This window comes from Phocoena sinus, chromosome 8 (assembly GCF_008692025.1).
Source record: "Phocoena sinus isolate mPhoSin1 chromosome 8, mPhoSin1.pri, whole genome shotgun sequence".
NCBI classification, from domain to species: Eukaryota; Metazoa; Chordata; class Mammalia; order Artiodactyla; family Phocoenidae; genus Phocoena; species Phocoena sinus.
This window is the reverse complement of record NC_045770.1, coordinates 15,120,022-15,146,420: the sequence shown is the minus strand read 5'-3', so window position 1 is coordinate 15,146,420 and position 26,399 is coordinate 15,120,022. Positions and strand designations below refer to the sequence as shown.

The 26,399-nt window shown below is 50.4% G+C and overlaps 1 protein-coding gene across 1 annotated transcript; it reads right to left on the bottom strand.

Annotated features, from left to right (window-relative positions):
- Window positions 1-131: 131 nt before the first annotated feature.
- BACE1 (beta-secretase 1) lies at window positions 132-20,648 on the bottom strand. Its single transcript, XM_032639010.1, has 9 exons — window positions 19,884-20,648; window positions 6,758-6,846; window positions 5,040-5,256; window positions 4,423-4,560; window positions 3,585-3,719; window positions 2,738-2,839; window positions 2,228-2,377; window positions 1,793-1,964; window positions 132-925 (listed from the first exon to the last, which is right to left on the bottom strand). The coding sequence occupies exons 1-9, from the start codon at window positions 20,133-20,135 to the stop codon at window positions 684-686; spliced, it is 1,497 nt and encodes a 498-aa protein (XP_032494901.1). The 5' UTR covers window positions 20,136-20,648; the 3' UTR covers window positions 132-683.
- Window positions 20,649-26,399: the final 5,751 nt, after the last annotated feature.

Sequence of the window (26,399 nt, the reverse complement as noted above, 5' to 3'; positions counted from 1 at the left end):
TTGGAGATGCTGTCTAAAACTGGGACTGGCGAGCGGTCATGTTCTGGCCTTGCCTCGCTTTGATCCCAGCTTCCCTGTCTTTGCACTCCCTCTCCTTCTGCTCGTCCAGCCACCCCCATTTGTACAAATTATTTGTACAAATTATTTTTAAATTATTTTTTAATTCAAGAGGCAGTCTTTGCACCAATGTTATAGGCTTGTCTATACAGTCCCTATCTCTAAAGCAGACAGCAAACGGTGCGTCCGTTCCCGCTGACTGTGGCCAGCAGGGAAACAAGATTGGCCCTTTCTCTGCTAGGGTACTGCAGAGACACACACTGGGGTCACCTTACTTCTGGAACTAAGAAAAGAAGAATACTTTGTGTTGGAGAATCTAAAGGGATGTGGACAAAGGTTCAGGGCTGAAGTTTCAAGCAGCAGAATTTCCCAACTCAAGTTTGAGGTGACCAAGGGTATTCCCGCCATCAGAGCACTTCTTTCTTCCCTCTCCTGGTTCCTACAGGTGCAGTCCCTGCAACCCACCTTGCCAGCTTTTCCTTTTCTGTCAAGGCAGAGGCATTTGTGGGTGGGTGAGGGTCTTGAGGTGCTCTGGCCACAGGTGCCATCTGTGTCTTCTCCTTGTGACCAGAGCGAACCACCAGATGTGGTCCAGGGGGATCTCTCTCTTCTGCCCGTGGGCCTCCTCACTTCAGCAGGGAGATGTCATCAGCAAAGTCATCGTGCTGATGGCGCAGGCAGCGGAGGCAGCGCCACTGACACACCATGAGGCAGAGGGGCAGCATGAAGAGGGCACAGATGGCAGCCATGACATAGGCTATGGTCATGAGGGTCGATTCATCTGTCTGTGGGATGTTGTAGCCACAGTCTTCCATGTCCAGGGTGACAAAAGGACCTTCTACCGCTGCTGTCCTGAACTCATCGTGCACTGGAGAAAGGGCAGATGTGAGTCACAGAGCAGTTTGGATTACACACCCAAAAGAACTTCCCGGGACAGGCCTTGAAACCGGCCCTTGAGGAGGCCGTAGAATCTCCCTCCTGGGAGATACTTAGGAGCAGGACAGAAAGCCGTTGCTAGGTGGAGGCATGGCTCTCCTCCCAGGTCATTGGGGAAAACAACCCTTTCCTGTCTACCTGTCCAATAGGACAGGGCCCTAAAAGTCAGTCATTCTAAGTTGACCAAAAAGCCAGCCCCTACATATACCTAGTAAACTCACCTGCTCCTGCTGAAATTCAGTTGCAAGACCCTGCCAGTAGCATTCAAGCTCGGCATACGGCAGCTGACAGGGTCACGATAGGCCCAGCCTGCCACCCTTGGATCTAGAGCTTCCCAAGGTGCCGAGGCAGCTCTTGCTGTTCTGGGTCTCCAACAGAGGTTGCCAGTCCAGGCAGGGGTCAGCATGCCAGGCGATACAAAAAAAGCACAAGCACCGGGGCTTCCCTGGTGGTGTAGTGGTTGAGAGTCCGCCTGCCGATGCAGGGGATGTGGGTCCGTGCCCCGGTCCGGGAAGATCCCACATGCCGCGGAGCGGCTGGGCCCGTGAGCCATGGCCGCTGAGCCTGCGCGTCCGGAGCCTGTGCTCCGCAATGGGAGAGGCCACAACAGTGAGAGGCCCGCGAACCGCAAAAAAAAAAAAAAGCACAAGCACCGACACTAGCTTTTACATAATACGTGGACTCTGGCTTGAGGCAACTGTTACTCCCTCCCAGACTGACAGGGGCCCGGGTACCCTCACCACTGGACAGGGAGAACGGGGATAGACTGACCCCACACCCTCGTTCCTGGCGCTCTCACCATGGCAAGCACTGACAGCAAAGCCAATTCGTTTCCGGGCCCGATCAAAGACAACGTAGAAGCCCTCCATGATAACGGCTCCCATGACAGTGCCCGTGGATGACTGTGAGATGGCGAACTTGTAACAGTCGTCTTGGGACGTGGCCACATCTTCCACTGGCCGCAGGTATTGCTAAGGATAAGCAATCAAAGAGTGAGAGTATGTCTCCCTCCACCCTTCACCCCATCTCTGCCTTCTTGGTATCGATGCCCTTAGGCTGCCCTTCCCTTTGCCAGCCCTGAGCTCCGAGAGGCTGTTTTTTCCCAGAGCCCTTTACCACTGGATCCTCATCTATTTTTGTCTTCCAAGTTCTAGGAAGCCATGCCTGCTCACTCTTTCTCAATATATCCTTTGTTCTCGTCCTGGGATCCCACTGATTCAGGCCAGGGACATACCTGTGGAAGGATGGTGATTCGGAAGGACTGATTGGTGACCTCACCCATTAGGTAGAGTGAGATGACCGGGAAAATGTTCCAAGGGGTGGTGCCTGCTTGCCAGCACACCAGCTGCTCCCCGAGCCAGAAACCGTCTGGGAACTTCTCCGTCTGTGTTGATGGGAAAAGGATAAAGATGAGGAAATGGCCTCTTTCACCATCTCGCCTCTCCCATTTTCAGATAACACTTACTGGGCCCTTTACTTGCTCTTCCATGAAGTATCCAAACTGGGGAAAGGTCAGCCGAAACCCAAGGATTAGAGGAAGAGAGCAAGAGAGTAAGGCCAAAACTTTGGGCTGGGGGACTGTGTGCTGAGCAAGCTGAGGCCCATAGCAGAGAACCGTTGTTTAAGAGACCTAAGTAGAGGGATCTAAGGGTAGACATCTTGGCTCTTGTGGAGGCACGTGCCTCTCACAGACTTCCTGTGACACTCTGTCATCTCTTGTACCCCTGTCCTTAGTCCCACTGACCGAGGAGGCTGCCTTGATGGATTTGACAGCAGCTTCAAACACTTTCTTGGGCAAACGAAGGTTGGTGGTGCCACTGTCAACGATGCTCTTGTCATAGTTGTACTAAGAGGGAGAAGAGAGGGTTAGAACATCAAAAGCCTTCTTGATGCCAGGCTTTGGCCAGAATTGGAGGGGTGAGGCTGACTGCTTGGGGTCCTTCCTGGGTTGGCATCCTGGCTTTGCCACTTCTTAGGTGGATCTCCTTGGGCAAGTTACTTAACATCTGTGCCTCAGTTTCCTCATCTGTAAAATGAGGATAATAATAGTACCTACCTCAGAGAGTTATTATAAGCGTTAAATAAATTAATATATTTGAAGCGCTTAGAATTGCGCCCTGCACATAGGAAGCATTCAGTAAATGTTAACTCTTATTATCTTGGGTGGGTAGACATTCTCTAAATCTTGAAAATAAAAATACCTTGTATAATGCTTTTAACTTTTCATAATACGTTTGTATCTGTTCTAATTTAACATACATGAAGAATCTAGGTAAGGAACACCCAAATAGTTTAACTGCCATTATTGGGTCTTGCTGTGTGTCAAGCACTGGGATAAACACTTTATTCACTTCCTCTATTTTCACCACCGTCTTTGGAAAAGCTGTTTTTACTTCTGTTTTGCAGGTGAGGAAACTGAAACACAAAATAGTAACTTGCCTGAGGACACATAGCTAGAGCAGAGCTAGAAACCCAACCCTCCTGCAGGTCCTGCACCTCAACCTCATCCTCCCAGCCTCATAACTCGGGGTCTGGCCTCACGCGATGTTGCCTCCCCCTTACCTCTCCCTGCCTCCCCCAGGTTTTATTACCTCCTTGCAGTCCATTTTCAGATCCTGTCCATTGATCTCCACCCGCACAATGATCACCTCGTAATACCATTCCCGCCGGATGGGTGTGTACCAGAGGCTGCCCATGTACAGCGAGTGGTCGATACCCCCGATGATCTAGGGAGCAAAAGAGCCAGTACCCGTGTGCCAACACAGAAGGACAACGAGTCACCCAGAGGGCAAGCATAGGATCAGTCATTTCTGGGGTGGCAAGGCGCTCTGCACATCACCTTTCTCATCTTCCTGCTTCTAATCAAGCCACGCCCTAAAGCGACTGATACTTTCTTAAATGTGTTAAGGATGTGTTCAGGGGAAAAGGCTTTCCAGGATTTTTAATTGTTTCAGAATCACACAGCCCTTGATATAAAGTTATTTAAACCTCAACTGGCGTAATAAATGTTGAGTGAATGATAATTTGCTTCTGTTGTAAGTTTTATTTTCTCTGCTTGTTGGCGATAGAGTTCACCCGTTGTCCTAAATGAATTAATAAATAGACTTTTAAACTCCTTACATCTCCGCCTTCTCATCATCAGACTGAATAGTCTTCACTTGAGAGGCCTTATTTTCATTTCCTTTGAAATTTTCCTAATCATCTGTCATCCTTTCCAAGTTTACCATAGGAGCCTCAAGTCCTTTCTGGAATAATGCAAGGAAGAAAAGGGTAGAAAAAGAAAAATGGAGGTGGGGAACATGAAGAGGTTTCTCTTGATTCTCAGTAGTGGAGCCCGAGGCTGTGGTGTGGCCTCAGAGGGTAGGGAGGCAGCAGGTGCTCACGTCTCTGCCTAGTGCCCGGGCCTCCCCTCTCCTAGGGCCTACTCACCATGCTCCCTCCAACTGAGGCCAGCACCTCCGACTGGTTGAGGGGGAAGCCAGCACCACAGAGCTGCAGGGAGAAGAGATTGGGCACGTGGGTCTGCTTTACCAACGAGTCAAAGAATGGCTCCAGGGAGTCGTCAGGCTGTGACAGAGAGAGACAAGGAGTGAATCCTCGCACAGAGGGCCCTAATGGAAAGAGGAATGGGAGGGCAAAAGCAAAACTTGGGGGATGTTCCTTGGGAAAGACCATCCTGAGGTACTGAGATTTGGTGGAGAGAGGGACAGCAAGACACACTGGCAATGCAAACAGGAAAGATCTGTAGGATCGTTGATCCCCATCTGCTTAACCTGTTTCAGAGTTACGGGGGCCTCTCTTATTCTTAAAGATCTTAGCGTCAATAGAAAAGATAGCCTGTTCCTCTACCTGTCACCATAGTTCTGCCCTCTGTAGGGATGAAATTCAGACTGCCACCCTATCCGCCTGTAAAGTAATTCTTTAAACTGATTTGTTTCCCTCCCTTATTCAGTTCCCTCCCCTTCTCTCCCGTAACTCCGTCCCTGTGTAGCATGCAGTGTGCAACGTTCAGGCAGAGTGTCTAGGGCTAGCCCTTGTTCTCTCACCCTGGCGATCTCAGCGTAGGCCAGCCCCAGGATGCCCTCCCAGTTGGAGCCATTGATGAAGAACTTGTCTGATTCAGTGATGGCAGCGATGTTGGCACGAACGGTGACATTGGGGCCGTGGGGGATGCTCACCAGGTCGGTGCCCAGCTCCCCTTCCCACTTGCCCTGGGTGTAGGGCACATACACGCCCTTCCGGAGGTCCCGGTATGTACTGGACCTGTGCAAAGCAGGCAGAGATCTGTTGGGTGCATAACCACAGCTGGTACATGGAGCCAGCATCTAACCTACTCCTGGACGCTGAATCTCATCTCGGTCATCTACATAAGACGAGATGCTGTCAGGCTGCTCAAGAGAACATCCGTAGATCCTTCACCGGGAACAGAATAAGTGACCTTGCAGACAGACGTGGGGAGCTGTCTCTGGCGCTCGCTCTCCTGTGTCCATAGCTCGTATTCCTAGATCTGGAGCTCAGGCCCTGGAAGAACAAGTCTAGGCTTTGTGTATTGTGACTGCTGCTGCTGAAGGGACAGCTAGCGGGCATCTCCCACCCCCCGCCCCCTGACCTTATCACGCTCTTAAAGAAAAGGAGCCATTGACTCTTGCTGCCTTGGGACCCAGTGGTACCATCTGAGTGGTAGAGAAAGTACCAAGCAGGTGAGCATGGAACTTCTTCAGCAAATTCTTCCAAGGAAGGAGTTTGCACGAGCACCTCAGCAGGGCGAGCAGGCAAGACGCACCACTCGGATGAAACACGCTTATCACCGTGTGTCACCCCCACCTGTGTGGAATCACGCCTCTGACCAGGGCTGGTGTGTATGATGGGGGCAGTGATGGGACACAGGCAAGGAGCTGGAATGAATTCCCTTTCACGGACCCTGGCCATGCCCCCTTCCCTGACTGCTTTCTTTAGATAGGGAAGTTAAAGGGCAAGGGACCTAAGAAGGCGCCTTTGGCATTTGCCTAGAAATCCAAGAATGGGGTGTCAGTCTCGACTCACATGTTTTCACACACACGTACGCCTCAGACATTAGATGGCCTCTCGCCACTTCCTGCTTTTCTGTTAAAGGGGCTCCCAGATCATCCCTCACTGCCTCTGTTACCTTAAAAACCCACTTCCACCCTCCCTCCCACCTGTTAGCTAAGTCCAGCTGCTGGAACTCCCGGGAGGCAGGGAAGCATTTCACTTTCAGTCCCTGGTATCAGGCCAGGCAGTGGGGCCGTGGAAGGCTCTTCCTTCCCTTCCTTGAACTGTGCAAAGCCACCGAGAGTAGCCCCCAGGCCAGGACACAGCGAAGGGAGCTGTCACTGCAGCCTGCTCAGCCTACACTTAGGTGGTGGTGTCAGAAAACCAGAGCCACTGAGGGGTGTGGGTTGGAGTCCCCAGGCCTCCCAATTCAGAGAGAAGGGGACCTTGAGACTGCACTGGGAACTTTGGGGCTGCTCTCCTTCCTGCTTTCCCTCCCCCAGGAAGCTGCCCTATCTCGGAACTGAAGCACTTCCTGGCTGCCCCTCAACTTACCCTTCCCATAGTTTACCTCCTCAACCCTCCAGCCCCTCCACTCTTCTCTTCTGGTCACTGTTGCCTTCTTTTCCCTCCCTCCTCCCCAGCAGGAAGAAAGGCTCTGTGGAGCTGGTCCTTCTCCCTGCAGCCCTCCCCCGACCCTCCTTTGCCCTGGATCCTTGGGAAGAGCCTTTCCCCTTCCTCTCCCCACACTCACAGCTGCCTCTGGTAGTAGCGGTGCAAGAAAGGGTGGGGGGCGGCCCCAACTGCGAAGTTACTGCTGCCTGTGTCCACCAGGATGTTGAGCTGTCAAAGAAAAGGGAGAGAAAGATGCTAGGACAGGAGGCCTGGACTCACTCCCTTCATTGTCCTGTACCCTCCCCATCCCCCGGCTATGTGGTCTTCCTTTGGAGTGTCCAGGGTGAAGCTTCCAGATGCAGGACTGGACAGGCTGGCCCTGCTAGTACCATGACCACAGTCAGAACATGGGGTCCTGTGACGCCCTCAGCATGGCCTCAGAAACCTTGTGTCTGCTTTTGTCTTCTCTGCAGAATTGGAACATTTTCTGTGTCATCAGAGCCATATAACTGGTGTGTGTGTGTATGTGTGTGTGTGTGTGTGTGTGTGTTTCCATTCCTATTTCTGTCTACCTGCAGATGCCCTTCCTCACTCTGTACTGGCCCAGTCTGTCTGCAGAGCTTACCCCTTCCCCTCCTCTCTGGTTCTCCTGGGAAGCACATCACCGGCAGGGAGCCTGGCTCATCCCCCTCCAGCTCAGAGACGAGCTATTCTAGGAGCTGGCACTGACCAGGGGCGCTGTGGGGACCACAATGGCATGTTGGGGCCCACGTGTTTCTGACCCTGGCTGCCAGAATGTGGCTCCCCATGAAGGGCCCCCTTCTGTCTCATAGGTCAGAAATAGTGGGACTATAGCCAGGAGCCCTGTATGAGGTCCTGGTGAAAAGCCATCTCCTCGGGGCCCTGGTTTTGGCTCATTGAAGATGGACAGGTGTTATCTTGCTGTCCCTACTGTGCAGCTCCTTCTACGTCTCTTCTACTTTGTCCTCCTTCCTCCTGAGATGGCCTGACCCCTCCTCAGCCAGTCAGCCGTTTTTTTGATGCCTCCCATATCCTCACAGGCAAAAAGGAAAGGCCCCTGTCCTCAAAAACACAGTAATCTATAAAGTGAATCCTCTCTCTTTCTTTTTTTAATAAATTTATTTTTTAAATTTATTTTTGGCTATGTTGGGTCTTCGTTGCTGTGTGTGGGCTTTCTCTAGCTGCGGCGAGTGGGGGCTACTCTTCATTGCGGTGTGCAGGCTTCTTACTGCGGTGGGTTTTTTTTATTGCGGAGCATGGGCTCTAGGTGCAGGGGCTTCAGTAGCTGTGGCTCACGGGCTATTAAGAGAGCAGGCTCAGCAGTTGTGGCGCACGGCCTTAGTTGCTCCGCGGCATGTGAGATCTTCCCGGACCAGGGCTCGAACCCGTGTCCCCTGCATTGGCAGGCGGATTCTTAACCACTGTGCCACCAGGGAAGTCCAAGTGAATCCTCTCTTGCCCACTTGTGTGTCCTTCACCTCAGCTTCTCCTCTGACCTCAGGGCCCTCCATTTCTGCATCACCTCTCCTCAGTGCAGTGAAGTCAGCTGACCTTGGCCTTGCTGCAGGCTCTGACCTTGTCACATAGGGCAGGTCACTGTGTTTCGTCCCCTCTGCCGGATCCTCCGGCTCCTTCCTGCTCTCAGTGGTCCCTGGTAGGTCTGCTGACCGCACCTTCCCCAGCGGCCGCTCAGGCTTCCTGGCCTCCCCATGGCCACTGTCCCCTAGCTCTCTGACCCTGCCTCCTCCCTCCTTCCCAGCCCCCACTCCTGGCCTGCCTCCCATTTCCCTCCCCGCCCCTCTGCCCCTACCTCTCCCTGGTGTCCCTCTCCCTGGTCTCTAAGCAGCCACTGGCCCCAGATGCTGTGCTTTCAGAGAATCAATAGAGCTAGAGGCACAGCAGTTCAGATTTCAATCAGCCAGGTTAATGATTAAAAAGGCTTCTTCACCCACCCACTCCCCAGAACCCGCTCTCCCACCTGCCAGGACTCTGGTCTCCGCGCCACGGCTGGCCTCAGGCTTACAGGCGGCCCTGCTATCACTGGACCCCAAAGAAAGAGGGTCTCCTCCACAGCGCTGGTGCGGGTGGTTGTAGGGGGGACCACCTGGAGTGTGTGTACCTGGCCGGCTCTAGGAGAATCCAACCACCTTTGACACTGGAATGGGGCTTTATCTGGGGGCTCGGCTCGGCTGGTCCAGGCCCCCTCCTCCCCACTCCTCTCTGTCCTGTACGGGAGGAGCCCTCTCTGCAGGCCACTCACCCCCCCAGCCCGGGGGCCCATCATCCCTGGTGCCCTTCCAGTTCCAGCCTTTCTCCTCACCTGAGGAAGTTCTCCCCACTCTGCCCCCAAGGGGGTCAAGCCCGGGGAGGAATGACCCCTCCCCTCCCATTGCCCTCTCTTTAAACCCCCAGCCCCAATACCAGGAATTCAAGCCACCACTGCTCTCTCTGCTGCCCCCTCTCCAGCCTCCACGCACACAGAAAAGGGAAACCAAAATAAACAGTTGCCTCTTCCTCCTGAGCAAATGTCCTTCTGTCTGTTTGCCCTTTGCACTGTGATCCTGCTTCCGAGAGAAGTGATTTTGGTCCTGTCCTTCCAACATTTCTATCATGAGCCCCATGGGCAGCCTGAAGGAGGAGGGTTTGCGTGCGCCCAACCTTAGCAGGCGCCCTCCCCTCTAATTTCACCCAGCGGGGGGCCGTCAGATGACCCCTCCCCCCATCTCCCACAAGATCATTCCCACATGCCCCGTCCATCCTGCCTTTCCACAATCCCTCCTCCTGCCTAAGGAGGATCCACCCCTCATGCCACGCCCCCCACCCCCAAATCTGGATTCTTCCTGTTGGCATTTACAAATGCTTGTCTCTTCATTTAAAAAAAAAAAAATCCTTAATCACACATCCGCCTCCAGCTACCCTCTCTCTCCTCTCCCTTCACAACCAAAGTTCTCTGCCAAGCTGTCTTCATTTCTTCACCTCCTACTCATTCCTCAACCCATTCTCAAACTGAGTTTCGCCTCTATCCCTCCCTCCACTATAAAACAGCCCTTACTACAGTTACCAATGATTTTGTGTCACCAAATACAAAAGACAGTTTTCAAATCAATCCTCATCTTCCTTGACCTCTCTGGAGCATTCAACGCTGCCGACCCCTCCCTCCTTGAAACACTCTTCCCTGTCACCCTATCCCGTGCTTTCCTCCTACCTCTCTGATAGGATCTTCTGTCTACTTTGCAGGCTCACTTCTCAAGGCCTGGGCATTGGTCCTCTTCCCCTCCTGCTCTACTCTGCCCTTAGGCCATCTCATCCATGGCAGCGGCTACAATTACCACCTGTGTCCTTATACCTCCTGAGCTTTCAGCTCTAGCCCCTTCCTCCCCTTTGAACTGCCTCAAAGACACCCGGAATTCGGGATGTCCATGGCTGACCTTACCTGGTCCTGCCCATCTGTTTTTTCTTCACAGTTTCCTACATTAGTCACCATCCATCTGTTCCATAAGTCAGCAACTTCAGAGACATCCAAACACCTTCCTCTTCTTCACATCTCCATCCAAGGCATCAACGAGTCCTGTCCAATTAACCTTCTTAAAAGTCTCCGAATGGGGCTTCCTTGGTGGCGCAGTGGTTGGGAGTCCGCCTGCCGATGCAGGGGACACGGGTTCGTGCCCCGGTCCGGGGGGATCCCACATGCCGCGGAGCGGCTGCGCCCGTGGGCCATGGCCACTGGGCCTGCACGTCCGGAGCCTGTGCCCCGCAGCGGGAGAGGCCACAGCAGTGAGAGGCCCGTGTACCGCAAAAAAAAAAAAAAAAAAAAAAAAAGTCTCCGAATGTATTCATTTCTTGCCACCTCCTTTGCCACTCCTGGCCAAGCTATCATCATCTCATCCTGGAATATCACAATAGCTTTTCAACTGATCTTGGTACATCCACTGTTGACCTCTCCAACCTGTTTCTGCACTGTGGCTAGAATGATCTTTTCAAAGCGCAGATGTGACCGCGTTACCCTCCCGTGTCAATGGCTTTCCTTTGCTATTATAATAAAGACTTAAAGCTTTAACATTTCCTATAGGGCCCTTCGTGGTCCAGCCCCGCCTACATAGCCAGCCTAGCTTGTCCCATACTCCCCCAAGCCTGCCCACCAGCCACACTGGCCTCATTTCAGGGCCTCCAATCAGCCATGGTCCCTCCCGCAAAGGCTGTTGGTCATTCACTCTGCCTGGATTATCCTCCTTTCCACTTGCAGTTTTGTCTACTCATCTCCTATCATCCTTCAGTCTGAGCTCAAAAGGGACTTCCTAGGGACCTCCCTGGTGGCGCAGTGGTTAAGAATCCACCTGGTAACGCAGGGGACACGGATTCGATCCCTGGTCCGAGAAGATCCCACATGACGTGGAGCAACTAAGCCTGTGCACCACAACTGCTGAATCTGCGCTCTAGAGCTCACGAGCCACAACTACTGAGCCCGTGTGCCATAACTACTGAAGCCTGCACACCTAGAGCCCATGCTCCACAGCAAGAGAAGCCACCGCAATGAGAAGCCCGCACGCCGCAACGAAGAGTAGCCCCTGCTCGCTGCAACTAGAGAAAGCCCGCGTGCAGCAAGAGAAGCTGCGTGCATCAATGAAGACCCAACGCAGCCAAAATAAAAAAAGGGACTTCCTAAGGGAGAAAGACCAGGTCATATTCTCTGATTAAAATGCTTCTGTAGGACTTGCCACTATAATGTCATACTGAATCTCATCTCCCCTTGTATCTAATTTTTTTAAAAATCCCCATTGTCTCCCTACTGGGTATCACAGTGGCTGGCAATAAGTATTTCTTGAATTAATGAATGCTTAAAGGAAAAAGGAGAAAGAGCTAATCTACCCTATTTTCGGGGTGAGGGAGGGATCTCTCAGTGGCCCCCAAACTATGGGTGTTTTTAGGTTATAGGTGTGGCTCTAGCTCAGACCTGCCTTCCTCTCACCAGGCCCCCTGGTTTGATACAGGCAGCCCGGAGTCCTGGAGCCATCTTACTTCTTCCCTATCCCTTGGGGCCAGGCCAACTCAGAAGTCCCTGTAGAGCTCGCCTTTAGATGCCCAGAGGACCGCAGCATGGAGTCAGGGCTAGGTCAGTGCCAATCACTTAACAAACAAATATGCCCCTGGGGGCCTCTGAGGGATTGCAGCTTCATGGGAAGTGCTAACAAGCCCCACAGGGAAAGGCACACTTGCCCATTCCATCCTGCAGGCAAGCCTCCCCTGGAGGAGTCTGCAGCAATAGATCTTGGGCAATGAGACAGATGTGGAGCTGCTGAGTCCAGAGTAAGCTCTTTGTCACAAATCCCACCTGTCTTGGCCCCAGCTCTCACTAGCAGATGGGAGTTACTTAGATTCTTCTGGGTGAAAAGAGCCTTCAGGAGTCATCTGTCCATTGGCCTGGAGATATGGGAGCTTGTTCCAGTTCCGAAAGATCTCTAGTTATTAAGATCCACAACCTTTCTTGGCAGCCTATGCTAGGGTCTTACCACTTTCACACACCTCTGGGAAAGGGCTTTTTTTTTTTTTTCCTGCCGTGCGTCACCATGCAGCATGTGGGATCTTAGTTCCTCGACCAGGGATCGAACCTGTGCCCCTACATTGGAAGCTCGGAGCCTTAACTGCTGGACCGCTGGGAAGTCCCTGGGAGGGGGCTTTAATTCCTCCTGCTAAAGGAAAGTCTGTTATCTTCTGTGTGGGCCTCAGAGTTTACGGGGGAAGAGCCCTTATATTCTCGTAGTATAAGCCTTTCAGCTGAAGCTGAGATGTAGGAGCCTTTCTTCCATTTCACAGAGGAGGAAACTGAGACCAAGGGTAAATAAGAACTTAACCCCTCTTACACATAAGCCACAAAGCTAGGACAAGAGCCCCTTGGCTCTGACCAAGCCCCAAGTCTTCTCTTTCATCTCCTTGACCCTCCTGTCTCTCTCATTCTCTCTCATTGGGAAAGGAAATACATGGTAGATTGTTACACTAATGAATCAGACGCCCTGTATCCACGCCCTGGTGTGATCCCCTCTGACATTGACGCTGGGCTTGGCCATGTGACTTGCTTTGACCAATGGGACATCAGCAAAGGAGGAAAGCAGAGGCTTGTTAAGTGCTCCTGCACTGGGGAGACTGGCCTCTTGGAATGCGGCCCTGAGCTTGTAGGTGAGGAGGCTCAGTCTTGCCTCCTTGAGGATGAAAGACTTCACGGAGAAAGAGGTCCAGCAGGCGCGGCATGGTCCGGCCCCCAGCTGACCCGCCAGCTGAATGTAGCCCCACGAGGGGCCCAGGTAAGATGTGTAGAGTCACAGCCAGCCCACAGAATCCTGAGAGGCGATGGCTCTCGTTTTAGTTTGTTACACACTGCATCAGATAACTGCTACAAAACTACCTGAATTAAATCCTGAGATCCTTGACTTTGGGGCACCTACCCACCCATCGGTCAACTCCAAATACCATCTCTTATCACTTTTCCCCTCTCTCACCATCGTTTCTCAGTAGCACAACGATCTGTCACCTCTGCATATGCCGTTTCCTTTTCTTGAAATGTCCTCTCCCCGTTCCATCTAACTTCTGTTCAATTTTCAAGTCGTGGTTTAAACATTCTTTCTCCCAAAGGTCCTGCCCTGATGGCCCCGCCCAGATTAGGTTCCTCCTCTCGTAGGCCCTCAAGAGCAACTGTGCTTCTTTGTCTACCCTTTCATCCAACTTGAAACCATTTATCAAACCATTTATCAGACATGGTTTTCAAATCCAATGTCTGTCTGTCCTACACACTATGAGTTCCACAGGGTAGGGAGCACATTTCCGTGTTTATTATCTAATTCTTACCTAGCCCTCAGTAGGTGCTCCGTAACAATTGTTTTTAACTGTAATTGCCTCATTTGCTGCAGGTCTCTGTGACTCTAGAGTCTTGCCATTAGTTCTCAGCCCCAGGGTCCTTGCAGGGGTGATTTTCAATCGGGTACTGTGTATGGTGATGATGGCAATCATCATGTACCCACGAAACTGAGTAGCCACCCAGGTTCTTAGAGCAGTCGGAGTGATTTCAGGACTCGCTGCTCCTGGAGTCCTCTGAGTTAGCTTCATCTGCTTCCCTAAGTGGACATTCCCAGACCTGAGCTTGCCCGAGGCTGAGAGATGGGGGCAAGGAAGGACATGAGGAACCTCTAGTCAGCAGCTGGTCCTGGCTGAGAGCCAGCGCAGCACACAGCTCCTGCCTCGAACTGAGTCCGGCAACTGGGTCCCATCCAGGCTCCTCCCACCTTGACCAAATCAGCTGACCCAATGGAAATGGACTCCTTTCTCAGACATATCCTCTGCTTCCACTTCGCTCTCCAGGCTGAAGCTGGCAATCAATACCTGGGAGCAAGCAGGCTCCCTGGTGCCACTCACCCCATCTTGGGCTGTTTTTTTTAAAAGGAATCCCAAGGTGGCTGGGTCATCCCAAACCTTATCTAGGGCAGCCTTCCCCCTTTAGACGGGATGCTCCATTTCCCCCAGGCTCAAACCCAGCTCAGCTAATATCTATCAGTGCTTTCCATTCAAATGAGATGACGATGCGAATGGTCAAAAAACTTACCTGTCTGTTCTTAAAGAAAAGATCTAAGACAATGGTTTTCAAACTTATTTTTCAAGCAGCAGAACCCTTTTGCAATCTCATTCAGGATCCCAGTGTACCAAAGAAAAAAAGGAGAGATGCCCTGCTTTAGGGAGAGCTTTTATTTCTTTGTCTCCATCCCCTCCCTGTGGTGGCTCTCGAGGCGTCTCTTTAGCACCTTCAGCCTCCACAGAACCCATCTGGGAAATCCTGCTTGGAGGGTAGCACAGCCACTGCTACCTGCTTTTCATTGTCAGACAGTTCCTGTTGTCTAACCTTGTCCCATCCACAGGTTACAGGGGCTGTAATAGTCTCTGAGTCTGTCCTCAGGTGAGAATGAAGCTGATCTCTGGCATAAGCCCACTTTCCTCCATGGCACCCGGTTGTGCTCAGCACATGGGTCTGTTTGCTTGAGCCATTGGGAGATGCCAGGGTTCATGCCTTGTGCTATTTGGTGAAAACTCCACAGGCACTGGAGTCGAAAAATTGGTGGGGTTCACCAAACCTGAGAGGCCAACCAAGGAGACATCCAGCCTGTACAGTGGCCAGGAGACAGGGTAGCCACTGGGCCCATCCTGCCAGGGGAAGCTCAGGGCAGCTCTAGGACCAGGAAAATGGTGTTTCCTTTCCAGAACTCCCCACTGCCCAGGCCCCTCAAGCGAGAGGGCTCCCAGCAGAGAGAAAAGTTAGTTGGCAGGTAGGAGGGCTTCCCTGAGAGATGTTTCTCTTCCTGGATTTTCAACCAAAATTTCTGCTTAGCTCTTTAATGGAGATACCCAAGAAGGGCTCTTGACCATCTACCTTAGTGAGGGGGCACGGTTTTCTCAGTGCCTCTCCCACTCCCAGCTGAATTCTTTCTTTCCAGACCTGGGGAGGAAGAGCAGGAGATAGGTGTGAAAGGACAGCCTAAGAGTCCCAGCAGAGGCCTACGTGCAGCCGAAGCCCAACCCCAGTCTATAGGTTGCCTCCCAGAGCCTGAGGCCAAAACTCTCTTGACTGGGGCTGGGCTTCAGGGTCATCTAACTTGGAAGGTGATTCTTTGAGTTCAAAGGTTTTCGACCTTTTAAGTACCAGAACTCAATCAATCAATCAAACAAACCTGGAATTCCACTGTATAAATACAACAAAAGCTGACCTATTCTGGGAGATTTGGGGGCAGGTGGGACAGGGGAGGGCTTGGTGAGGGGAAAGGTGGAAGATACAGTCTTGCCTCTTACCTTTCTCTTAACCTCTCCCTCACCCTTGAGGTCCCTTTACAGACCCCCACAGATCTCAGTTTGAAAACCATTCTAGGGAGGGGGTCAGGAAAACCACTTGGCATCTTCATGGGTTTTGAGATCCTGAATCCTCACAGTTTTTTACTTCTCTGATCATTTTCTTTTGCTCCCTTGATCCCTCGTCTACATCTGATATTCTTTCCCTAATCATTTTCCTCTTCTCTCTCCATTCTCTCAAACAAGTTCATTTGCTAACTTGGCTTCCACAAGCACCTCTCTACAGGTGACCCCTGAGTCTGCCTGTCCAGTCCCAACTTGTCTCTTGGCTTCCAGATCCCCATTCTCAGCTGGTTGCTGGATACATCCACAGGAATTGTCCACTGGCATCTCAAACTCAACCAACATGTCCCAGACTATGGAATGCTGGAAAGAACCAAGTATTTGGACTTGGAATCCAAAGACCAGGATTTGAACCCTAGCTCTGTTCTTCCCTAGCTGTGTAATTTTGGGCAAACCACTTAATCCCTCTGAGACTCAGTTTCCTCCTGCCCAAAACAGACATGCTAATACTTTGCCCTTTTTAATTAAAGCAGAGTAATAAACATGGAAGTTTGGTAAACTATATTGTGCTTTAAAAGCTTGCTCCTTTTGCTGTGTATCCTGTTGCAAACACAGTCAGAGAAGTTCAAAGGAGGGAGACTTCTTCTCTTCCCTCTCACCCACCAGGGACAGGGGACACCTGGTTGACCTGACAGGTGAATGCTGGCTCTCTGAAGACTTCTCCTCTTTTATATCTTCCTTCAGGCCCATGTGTCCTAATTGAAATCCTTGTCTCGGACTCTAGAACATCCAAGTTATCCTGCACCCTGGAGTAGTTTTCCTAAAACCAAAATTCACTAGACCGTTTCTCTGCTGCCCCCAGAATGAAACCCAGCGCCCACTCAGCCTCACAGCATCCCTATCACAGCTTCCAGCTTCTTAGCGTACTTCACGTCTCTCTTTACGAAGTTTTTTCTCCCCACTCTCCAAATAGCAAAGCTTTCTCATCTTTCTAGGCCATATTCAAATGCTACCTTTTCTAGCAAGCCTTTCCTAACACTCTGTCAAAAGTAGCTGCTTCTTTCTTTATACTTCCAAGACTCACTGTTCTTCTATTTGTACCAAATGTACTTGGTCTTGTGTGATATTTAGGCGTTTACATGTCTGTGTCTCACACCAAATCGTGAGCGCTCCAAGGGCTGAGACTATGACGTATTCTTCTCTTTTGTAAGTAGGTGCTCAATAAATATTTGTTGAACCGAAAATTGACCATCACCAGATTTCAATCCTAACAATTAAATGATTGGCCTGTGTTTGGCTGGTGATGCTTGTACCGTTATAATGAGATGATATCCTTTCACTTAAGCAGAGAATGAAAATGCTTTCTCCAAGATCTCCAGTTCTGTACTTACAGTAGCCCATCAACAGTTCTATTTAAAGGTCTTACACTTTATTTATTCATTTGCTCAACACTTTTTAGGCGCCTGTTCTGAGCCTGGCACTGTCATAGATATTAGCCAAAGAGAAATGAAACACTACAAAAATTTATTAATTAAAAAAGACATTGTCCTCAAGAGCTTGGTGTTTTACGAGGGAAACAAACACAAAAACAGTGACACGTGCTCCTAAGTGTAGTAAGGAAGACGTGAGTTGGTGTCAGGAGAATGGAGGTGGGATCTCTGATAAACTCTCTCTTCTTCTCAAATAGGTGGTATGGAAGAGTAGGGAGGTCAAGGGTGAGACACGGTCTCAGCTTACTGACCTGCCAATTATTTAATCTTTCAGTCCCCATTTCTTCTGCTAGAAGCTGCAAATGGTAAGACCTTTTTATATACTGCAGGAATTACTGTAAAGAACAAAATAGTCTATGTAGAATATATTTTAAACTTTTATAGGACTTCCCTGGTGGCGCAGTGGTTACAAATCCACCTGCCAATGCAGGGGACGTGGGTTCGAGCCCTGGTCCGGGAAGATCCCACATGCCGTGAAGCAACTAAGCCCGTGCACCACAACTACTGAGCCTGCGCTCTAGAGCCCGCGAGCCACAACTACTGAAGCCTGTGCGCCTAGAGCCCATGCTCTGCAACAAGAGAAGCCACCGCAATGAGAAGCCCGCGCACCACAAAGAAGAGTAGCCCCTGCTCACCGCAACTAGAGAAAAGCCCGCGTGCAGCAGCAAAGACCCAACTCAGCCAAAAATAAGTAAGTAACAACCCCCCTGGGTCGGGAGAAAGGGCATCCTTCTCGCAGACTGCGGGGGGCAGAATCAAGTCACCACAGAGCACAGACTGGCTGGCGTTGGCTCAGGTATGGAGCCGTAAGCCAACTCATAGGGTGGCTCTAACTGGGGTCTCCCTGCCACCGGCTTCCTGGACTGGTGCTGAACTTGAAGCCCACTTTTCCCTTCTCCTAGGAAGGAGCGGGAAGGAACTGACATTTATTGGGCAATTACTCTCTACCAGTTTCTGGGCTGGGGGATGTACATATCTCAGGGGTCCAGGGAAGTACAGTAATGGGATCCCCCATTTACATGTTTTACGTGTAAAACATGGAGGCTCAGAACACCCAGGTTTTTATGCTTCCTTGTAGAGCACAGAAGAGGCAGGAGTGGCCAGACAAGTTAGGAGAAAGTGATTTCACATTTACTGGAGGACAAGTGTGTGTCCAGGTGCATTGTTCTAGGTGCTTTCACCTGCCTAGTCTCCTTAATCCTCACAATCACCTTCCAAAGGAGATCTCATTTCACCCATTTTTAAAGACACGGCAACAGCCTCAGAGAGGTTATATAATTTTCCCAAGGACACACAGCTGGGAAAAGGGAAAGCTGTGGGTTGTGGAGCTGGAATTCCTGGTCTCTCTGACCCCAAAGCCCTTGTTTGTCCCAGAGCCTCGTTCTGTGTCCATGTCACAGGGTCTCTGCACAATTTGCATGGTGCATCAGTAGCAGAAACGGGACTAGGAACCAGGTCCACACAGCCTCCTTCTCCGACAACAGCTGGCATCCTGCTGGCTCAGGCTGCTAGAGGCCTGGATTCAGGCTCTGTCCTTACACTGATTCAAGACTGTTTACAGTACATAGGCAAGAGGAGGAGTAAGTGGGGAAGACCAGAGCCTTGGATCAGCTGAGAGGTGGGAGGTAGGCCTGGGTGGCATGGACCTCAGAAGGCTTGCTTCCATCAGGTAATTGGGAAGCGGAGGCTTGTTTTCCCCCTAGATCTGGTGTGAGAGCTGTTTAGAAGTCCAGGAAGTGTGGTGGTTCCCTCTGCCCATAGACACCATAGACACACTCCCACCTTCACAGACCCTCCCAAGGACAAGCCTCCCAGACACAGATCAGGGGGAGGGGGGTGGCTCAGAGATGTACAGGCTCAGATTCAAGGTGACACTCACCAGCACACACAGCCATCCTGCCACCCGTGCCCGGGCTCAACCACAGAGGAGGCAAATGCTCACAGAGGGCAACCACGGCACCCCACGGAGGGCTGCTCATGGCACACTCCTACCCGGCCAGAGGTACAGAGGGTGAAACCTCCAACCAGCCACCTTGAGTGTACCTTGGAGGATTGTCAGGAAGGATGGGGGGAGCTGGCAGGCAGTGTTTTCTCCATCGCTGCCATCCCCCACCCCTGAGCACCTATCAGCTCGTGGAGGGAGTCTCATGCTTAGAAGGGGGCTCTGGCTCCTCTGCTCTATGCAGTGTGTGATCTGTCCTTTCCCCAGACTCAGTTCAGTTCCCTCTGGCCAGTACTTGGGAGGCATCAGATAGGGGAGGGACTGGAGTGCAGGATGCAAAGCTGGGGAGAAAGTAGGGGCAGGGGAAGGCAAGGGTCAGCCCGGGGCTTCTGGAGGTCACAAGGAACTCGGAAACCTTACTTCGCTGTCCTGTGGCAGCTCAGACACGGGGAGAAAAGGGCCAGTCCAACTCATGCCAGGATTCCTTGGTCCTCAAGATGCTGGGAACCAATGGTCAGAACCCCAGATGCCAAGATTGGGTGACCAAGATCCAGAGCAGTGGGGTTGGGAGACTCAAGCTCGGTCTGGGCTGACACCTGTTCACAGCACCCCTGTGGTTTGGACTCTTCTCCAGGTCAGGCTCCCCCCACTGACAAGTTTCTCTTGCCCCAAATCCTTCCTGAGCCATGTGTGTGTGTAAGACAGAGAGAGAGGGGAGGGCAGACAGAAGCCTGTGAGGGGAAGGGAAGTGGGAAGGGGGGCTTTGGGGCTGACTGCTGCCAGTATGATCCCAGAGGACAGGTTTGGGGGAGGGTCCCTCCAGCCCGCACCGTGCAGCCCATTTTAACAGGAGCCAGCATGCTGCACCCCCAGCCTGTCTCCCCTCGGCTCGTGCAGGAGGGAGGGTAGGGCTGGCCCGGCAAGCTTACCGTCTGTGGGGGGCTGCCCACGGTCATCTCCACGTAGTAGCCCTGACCGGACTTGCCCCTCAGGTTGTCCACCATCTCCACAAAGCTGCCCCTCCGGCTGGGCTCCTCGTCGGTCTCCCGGGGCAGCCGCAGCCCCAGGGGGGCGCCCCCCAGCCCGCTTCGCAGGGGCAGCCGGATGCCAGGCTGGGAGCCGTGGGCAGGCAGCACCCCAGAGCCCATCCACAGCAGGAGCCAGGGCAGCGCTTGGGCCATGGTGGGCCCTGGCCTTGGGGCGCTCTGGGCTCACTCCAGCCTGTGACCGTCCCTGTGGCCTGACCCCAACTCTGGGTGCTGGAGGTGGCTTCTCAGGAGAGCGAACGGTGAGACATCAGGGCTCCAGCGCCTGCAGGCCCCTCGGCCAGCCCTGGCTCCAGGCTGTGAGGAGCGGACAGGAGAGATCCACAGAGAGACAGGAGGGGAGAAGACGGATCCGGAGCCTGGCTACATCTGGCCAGCGGTCCAACCTCAACAGAGGTCCGGGAGAGGCCGGCTCGGGCCCCCCGGGGGGCTGGGCGGGGCGGGCATGGCAGGTCGGAGGCTGCTTTCCTGGTCCTCCCGGCGGGGCGGCAGCAGGGGAAGGGTCAGGGGCTCCGGGCTCCTACAGCTGCGTTTGCAGCTCAGGCCACCATAATCCCGCTCCCAGCTCCCAGGCAGCCCGGGGAGACGGAAAGACTTGTGGCAGCGGCTGTCAAAGCCAAAGGGTTTTCGCTTTTCCCTGGGATCGCTGGGAAGTGTAGTCTTCCCATGGCAGACAGCCCGGCTTCCGGGGTTGGTGAGGGGTCTGGGATGCCCTCTGCCGAGATGGAGTCCACCCTGCAGGACCCTGGCAGGACGGGAAGGGCCATCGGGATGGAGTGGTGGCCGACCTCTCTTGTTCCGTCAGCCTTTCATTGGGCATTTCAGGAGCACCCCCTGTATGCCAGGCGCGCTGCCAGGCCCTGGGGCTACAGAGAGGAATAAAATGCATATACACCGCACAAAATGATGGGGAATTAAGGAGCAGGGGTTGGGGGGACGTCTGGGGGGTCTGGGAAGACTCAGCGGGAGGAGGTGGTATTTAATTTGAACCTTAAAGAATGGGTGGAATTTCTAAGAGCAGAGATTTGCGAAGCAAGAGTAGGGGGGATAGAAGGGTATTCTACGCAGCCAAAGGAATAAGCAAGGGCAAAGGGGAAAGTGCAGGGGGCAGTCCGCCTTCACCGGAGCCTGCAATCTGCAGGGAGGTGAGAGCCAGCTGGGGCTTCTCCCCGCTGAATCCTTTTGTGCCTTTGGTGCTCTACCTGCCCTGCCCTCCACCCCAGATTCTGTGAATCTTCAAGCCCATCCAGATTTCTGTGCTGGCAGTGAGCTGAGGGTAAATGGCTGTTGTCAGCTTTAAAGTGTTATCACTCCAAGAAGTATCTTTATGTTAATAGGTAAGAGGTTAAAACGAAAAGCTTTAGAGCTAAAATAGCTTGAAGGAGAAAAGACATATGATTATATCAACACATTATTTATCAAATGTGGAAAGCTGTTGTTAAAATTCAGCAGTCCTTCTGATAAAAACCGAGGGGGAGGGACTTCCCTGGTGGCGCAGTGGTTAAGATTCTGCCTGCCAATGCAGGGGACGGGGGTTCGAGCCCTGGTCCGGGAAGATCCCACATGCCGCGGAGCAACTAAGCCCGCGAGCCACAGCTACTGAGGCCTGCGTGCCTAGAGCCCGTGCTCCATAACAAGAGAAGCCAACGCAATGAGAAGCCCGCACACCGCAACGAAGAGTAGCCCCCGCTCTCTGCAACTAGAGAAAGCCCTGCGCGCAGCAAGAAGACCCAATGCAGCCAAAAATAAAACAAAAACAAAAACAAAAAACCCCACGAAAAACCAAGGGGAAACTTCCTAAACAAGATAACAGAAAATCATAGAAAACATAATAGTGACAGGCTAAAGTTATTACCATTAAAGTCAGGCTTAGGAAAGAGAAGGTCATTATCACTACTCTTATCCCACATAGCTTAGATCAGTCTAGTTAACTCAATAAGATGAGAAAATGGAGCAAATATTAGAAAGCAAAGGATTATTATTTGCAGATTATATACTATGGATAGAAATATCCTAACCAATACGGTGGTTAGACACAGGTTAAACAATAAAAATCAATAGATCAATCTATGTATGGGAATTTTGTGTATATGATAAAGATGGCATTCATATTAGAGGGAAATAGATACATTTATTCAATAACTGTTGTCGGGACAACTGGCTACCTTTTGGGAGGAAAGAAAACGAAATCCCTAACTCATCTACAAATAAACTCCAGATAGGTCAAAGAGCTTAACATTAAAAATAAAACTACAGAAAAAAATAGAATATTTAAAAAATCTTATATTGAAGAAGTTCTAACAAAACTCAGAAGATATTTTTTAAAAAATGGACAGGCTTGACTAACATTTTAAAAACTTCTGTAGAATCAGGCTTCCAGTATTCCAATTCTGGTTCTGCCACTTAGTAACTGGGGTACCCCATGCTAGTTACTTATTCTTTCTGTGTCTCAATTTTGTCATTTGAGAAAAGGGGATAACAATAGTACATACTTTGTAATGTAGGAATTAAATAAGATACTCCACGTAAGGCACTTAGAATGGTGTCTAGCACATTGTAAATGCTCAATAAAGGTTAGCTATTAGTGTTATTACCACTACAACTTCTGAGAAAAATGACGTTTACAAAGTTAAAAGATAAGTCACAGACTAGGAGACATTTGTTGCACAATAAAGAGACAAAGGGTAAATGTCTATAATATACAAAGAGCTTTTACAAGTCAATAATGCCCCCCCCACCCCCGCCTGCCACGAACAACTTGGGGAAAAATGAACAAAGAATGTGAACAGGTATTTGACAGAAATTCAAATGGCCACTAAATATATGAAAAAGGTTCAACTTCATTAATAGCAAAAGAGGGACTTCCCGGGTGGTCCAGTGGCTAAGACTCCACACTCCCAATTCAGGGGGCCCAGGTTCGATCCCTGGTCGGGGAACTAGATCCCGCATGCTGAAACTAAAAGATCCCGCATGCCACAGCTAAGACCTGGCACAGCCAAATAAATAAGTAAATCAATATTTTAAAAAAGTCATTAATAGTGAAAGAACACAATTAAAACAATATTTAGATAACATCATCAGAATTACTTTTGCCTCTCACACTGGTAATATTTGGTGTTGGTTGGACTGTAAATTATTCCATTTTTAGAGAGAAATTTGGCAATGTCTATTAAAATGTAAAAAATGTAAACCCTGAGCAGTGTCACTACTAGGATCCTATCCAACAAAAATCCAACAGTATTTCAGCATTGTGTACAACATCAAAACTTTGGAAGCAAAAAAAAAAAAAATTACCAATAGGGACATGAGACATTCAATCAACTGAGTCTTATGTAACCATTATAAAGAATGGAGTAACTTCTTATGAACTCACCTTGGAAGATGTTTATGACATGTTCAATGAAAAAAGTAAAGGGACTTCCTTGGTGGTCCAGTGGTTAAGACTCTGTGCTTCCACTGCAGGGAGCATGGGTTCGATCCCCTGGTCGGGGAACTAAGATGCTGCACGCTGCATGGTGCAGCCAAAAAAAAAAAAGAAAGCCTATTGTAGAACAATATGTACATTATGATCTCATTTCTATAAAAATTAAAAAGTATGCACATGTGCATATACATGTATGCATATAAATTTATATCTGCATAAGAATTAAAAAGCCTTCAGCAAAGGTGGGAACCCAAATGTCAACAGTGGTTTCCTCTAAAGTGTGGAATTCCTTCCTTCCTTCTTTTGCTCATTCATTCATTCATTCAGCAAATGCGTTGAATGCCTAATACATGTTAAAGGCTGTTTTAGGCACTGTGGACACAACAATAACTAAAATAAACAGAATCCCTATCTTCATGTAGCTTACATTCTAATGCAGGGAAACAGACAATAAATAAATAAAATACATAGCATTTCAGATGGTGATATGTGCAATGGGGGAAAATAAAGCAGAGAAGGAAAATGGAAGGGCAATTTGCAATTTTTTTTTAAAATAAACTTACCTATTTTTTTATTTGTTTTTGGCCGCGTTGGGTCTTCGTTGCTGTGTGTGGGCTTTCTCTAGTTGCGGCCCACGTGCTTCTCATTGCGGTGACTTCTCTTGCTACGGAGCACAGGCTCTAGGTGCATGTACTTCAGTAGTTGTGGCTCGCGGGCTCTAGAGTGCGGGTTTAGTAGTTGTGGCACGTGGGCTCAGTAGTTGTGGCGCACGGGCTTAGTTGCTCTGTGGCATGTGGGATCTTCCCGGACCAGGGCTCAAATCCGTGTCCCCTGCATTGGCAGGCAGATTCTTAACCACTGCGCCACCAGGGATGTCCTCCCAGTTTGCAATTTTAAATAAGGTGAATTGAAGGTGTAGAAAGAACATTTCACATCTTTTGAAAACAATGGTAGGATTGAGTGTTTGTCTTTCTTATTATGTGGATGGTTTTCTGTATTTTACAAGTAAACAGGATGAAAAGAGAAGAAAAAGTTATAACAGTAAAATTTCTGACCTGGGGGTAGGGCATAATTGAGACTGATTTGGTTTTTTCCTCCCCCATCTTTACAAAATCACCCCTAAATGCTCATTCCTGATGGCAAAAGATAATCTACAATGTGTGAAATTCTCAGTTTCTCCTCCTCACTCATTGGGTATATTACTGGCATATCAACTGGTGTGTCATTTTTGTTATTTTCCCCCAAAGACTTGCTTTCTTAATTATGTTTGCCTAAGGGCATTTAAAAATTAGTTTGCATTTCTAAGTACAAGTCTATAGGGAAACCTGATAAAATGCAAATTGCTTATCTGTGTGGAGTAACCTCATTAATCCCATAGTAACCCTTATTTTATTAGCTCTCCACATTAGAGAGCAAGGGACCTAAGGAACAAAAGGTAAGAATTTTGATGGCAATTAATGTCAACCAGGTTGATTGCAAGTTTTCAGACAGGGGGACAAAATCTGCAAATGGTTTTACGAGCCCTGATTTTGTGCAAGGTCTGTGGTGGATGAACTGGTGAGCTCTCAGTGTCCTTCCCAGTCTGCTCCTTTGGCTCCTCTGTGAGAGTTTTAAGGTGTGTGGAGAGGAAGGGGGAGCAATGATTTGTCATCTGCAGGCAGAAAAAAGGAAGTACAGGCAGAACTGCCACAGAAAAGACTTGACGTTAAACATGAGGAATATCTTCTGGATGTCTGCTTTGGGATCCACGGGAACAGCAGTCTGAGTTCCTCATCCTGGGATCAGGCCCTGAGTGGTGCTGGGACTAGTTTCAGGACTTAGCAGGAGCCAGACGCGTCCCCACCATGGAGCCTTGCCAGGAGCTGCTCCAGGGCTCCATCCTCCTCGCCAAACGACTAACTTTCTTCACTTTTCTGCTACCCAGTTTTCCCATTAATTTAATGGCCAGAGCTGTCTTTGCCGCTCTTAACTTCTGGAGGTTGAGGACGTGTAAGAGAAAGGAAGATTTGCCCTCGTGCAAACAAAACTAAAGCCTTTTAAATTATATTAGTAGTAACCCTTCTGCCAGGCAGGGTTTGTGGAGGGGCTACACACTCATTTTTTTCCTTCTTAAATAGACTGTTGGAAAGAGTTATGACAGGGCTTCCCTGGTGGCGGCGCAGTGGTTATGAATCCGCCTGTCAATGCAGGGAGCACGGGTTCGAGCCCTCGTCCGGGAAGATCCCACACGCCGCAGAGCAACTAAGCCCGTGCGCCACAACTACCGAGCCTACGCTCTACAGCCTGCGAGCCACAACCACTGAAGCCTGCGCGCCTAGAGCTCGTGCTCCACAACGAGAGAAGCCACCGCAATGAGAAGCCCGCGCACCGCAAAAAAGAGTGGCCTCCCGCGCTCAGCGACTAGAGAAAGCCCGCGTGCAGCTGCGAAGAACTAGTGCAGCCCAAAAGTGAATAAATAAATAAATTTCAAAAAGAAATAGTTATGACAGATATTATTATACCCTTCTTGCCTGAGCCCTGCCCTCCGGTAAAAAAGATGACAGTGGTCTCTTAACTCCTAAGCGGGTACTAACTGATTTAGTCATAGTAAATGGGAGTCTTTCTTTTGTTTATTAAAGCCTCGGTGGGTTGATTATTGAGCATCAGTATATTATTCACCTGATGTTAATCACGCTACTAAAAACGATGACCAAAAGATTGCCTTAGGTAAGTCACGTTACTGTCGATACTCTGAATGATCCTTTCCTGCCCGGGAAGAAATTCCCCTCAGAGCTAAATTCTCTCTCTCTTTTAACCCCTTGCGGAGCCCCATCAACTATACTGGACTACCTCTCCCATCATGCAACGGGAAACGTACACATCGCCTCCGTGATCCGACGGGAACTTTAACCAATCCGATGACAGGGCTCTCATTCGGCGACCTTTTGACTCTGAGTAGAGGCGGGACTCTCAGTTGCTAGGTTCTTACCCTTTCC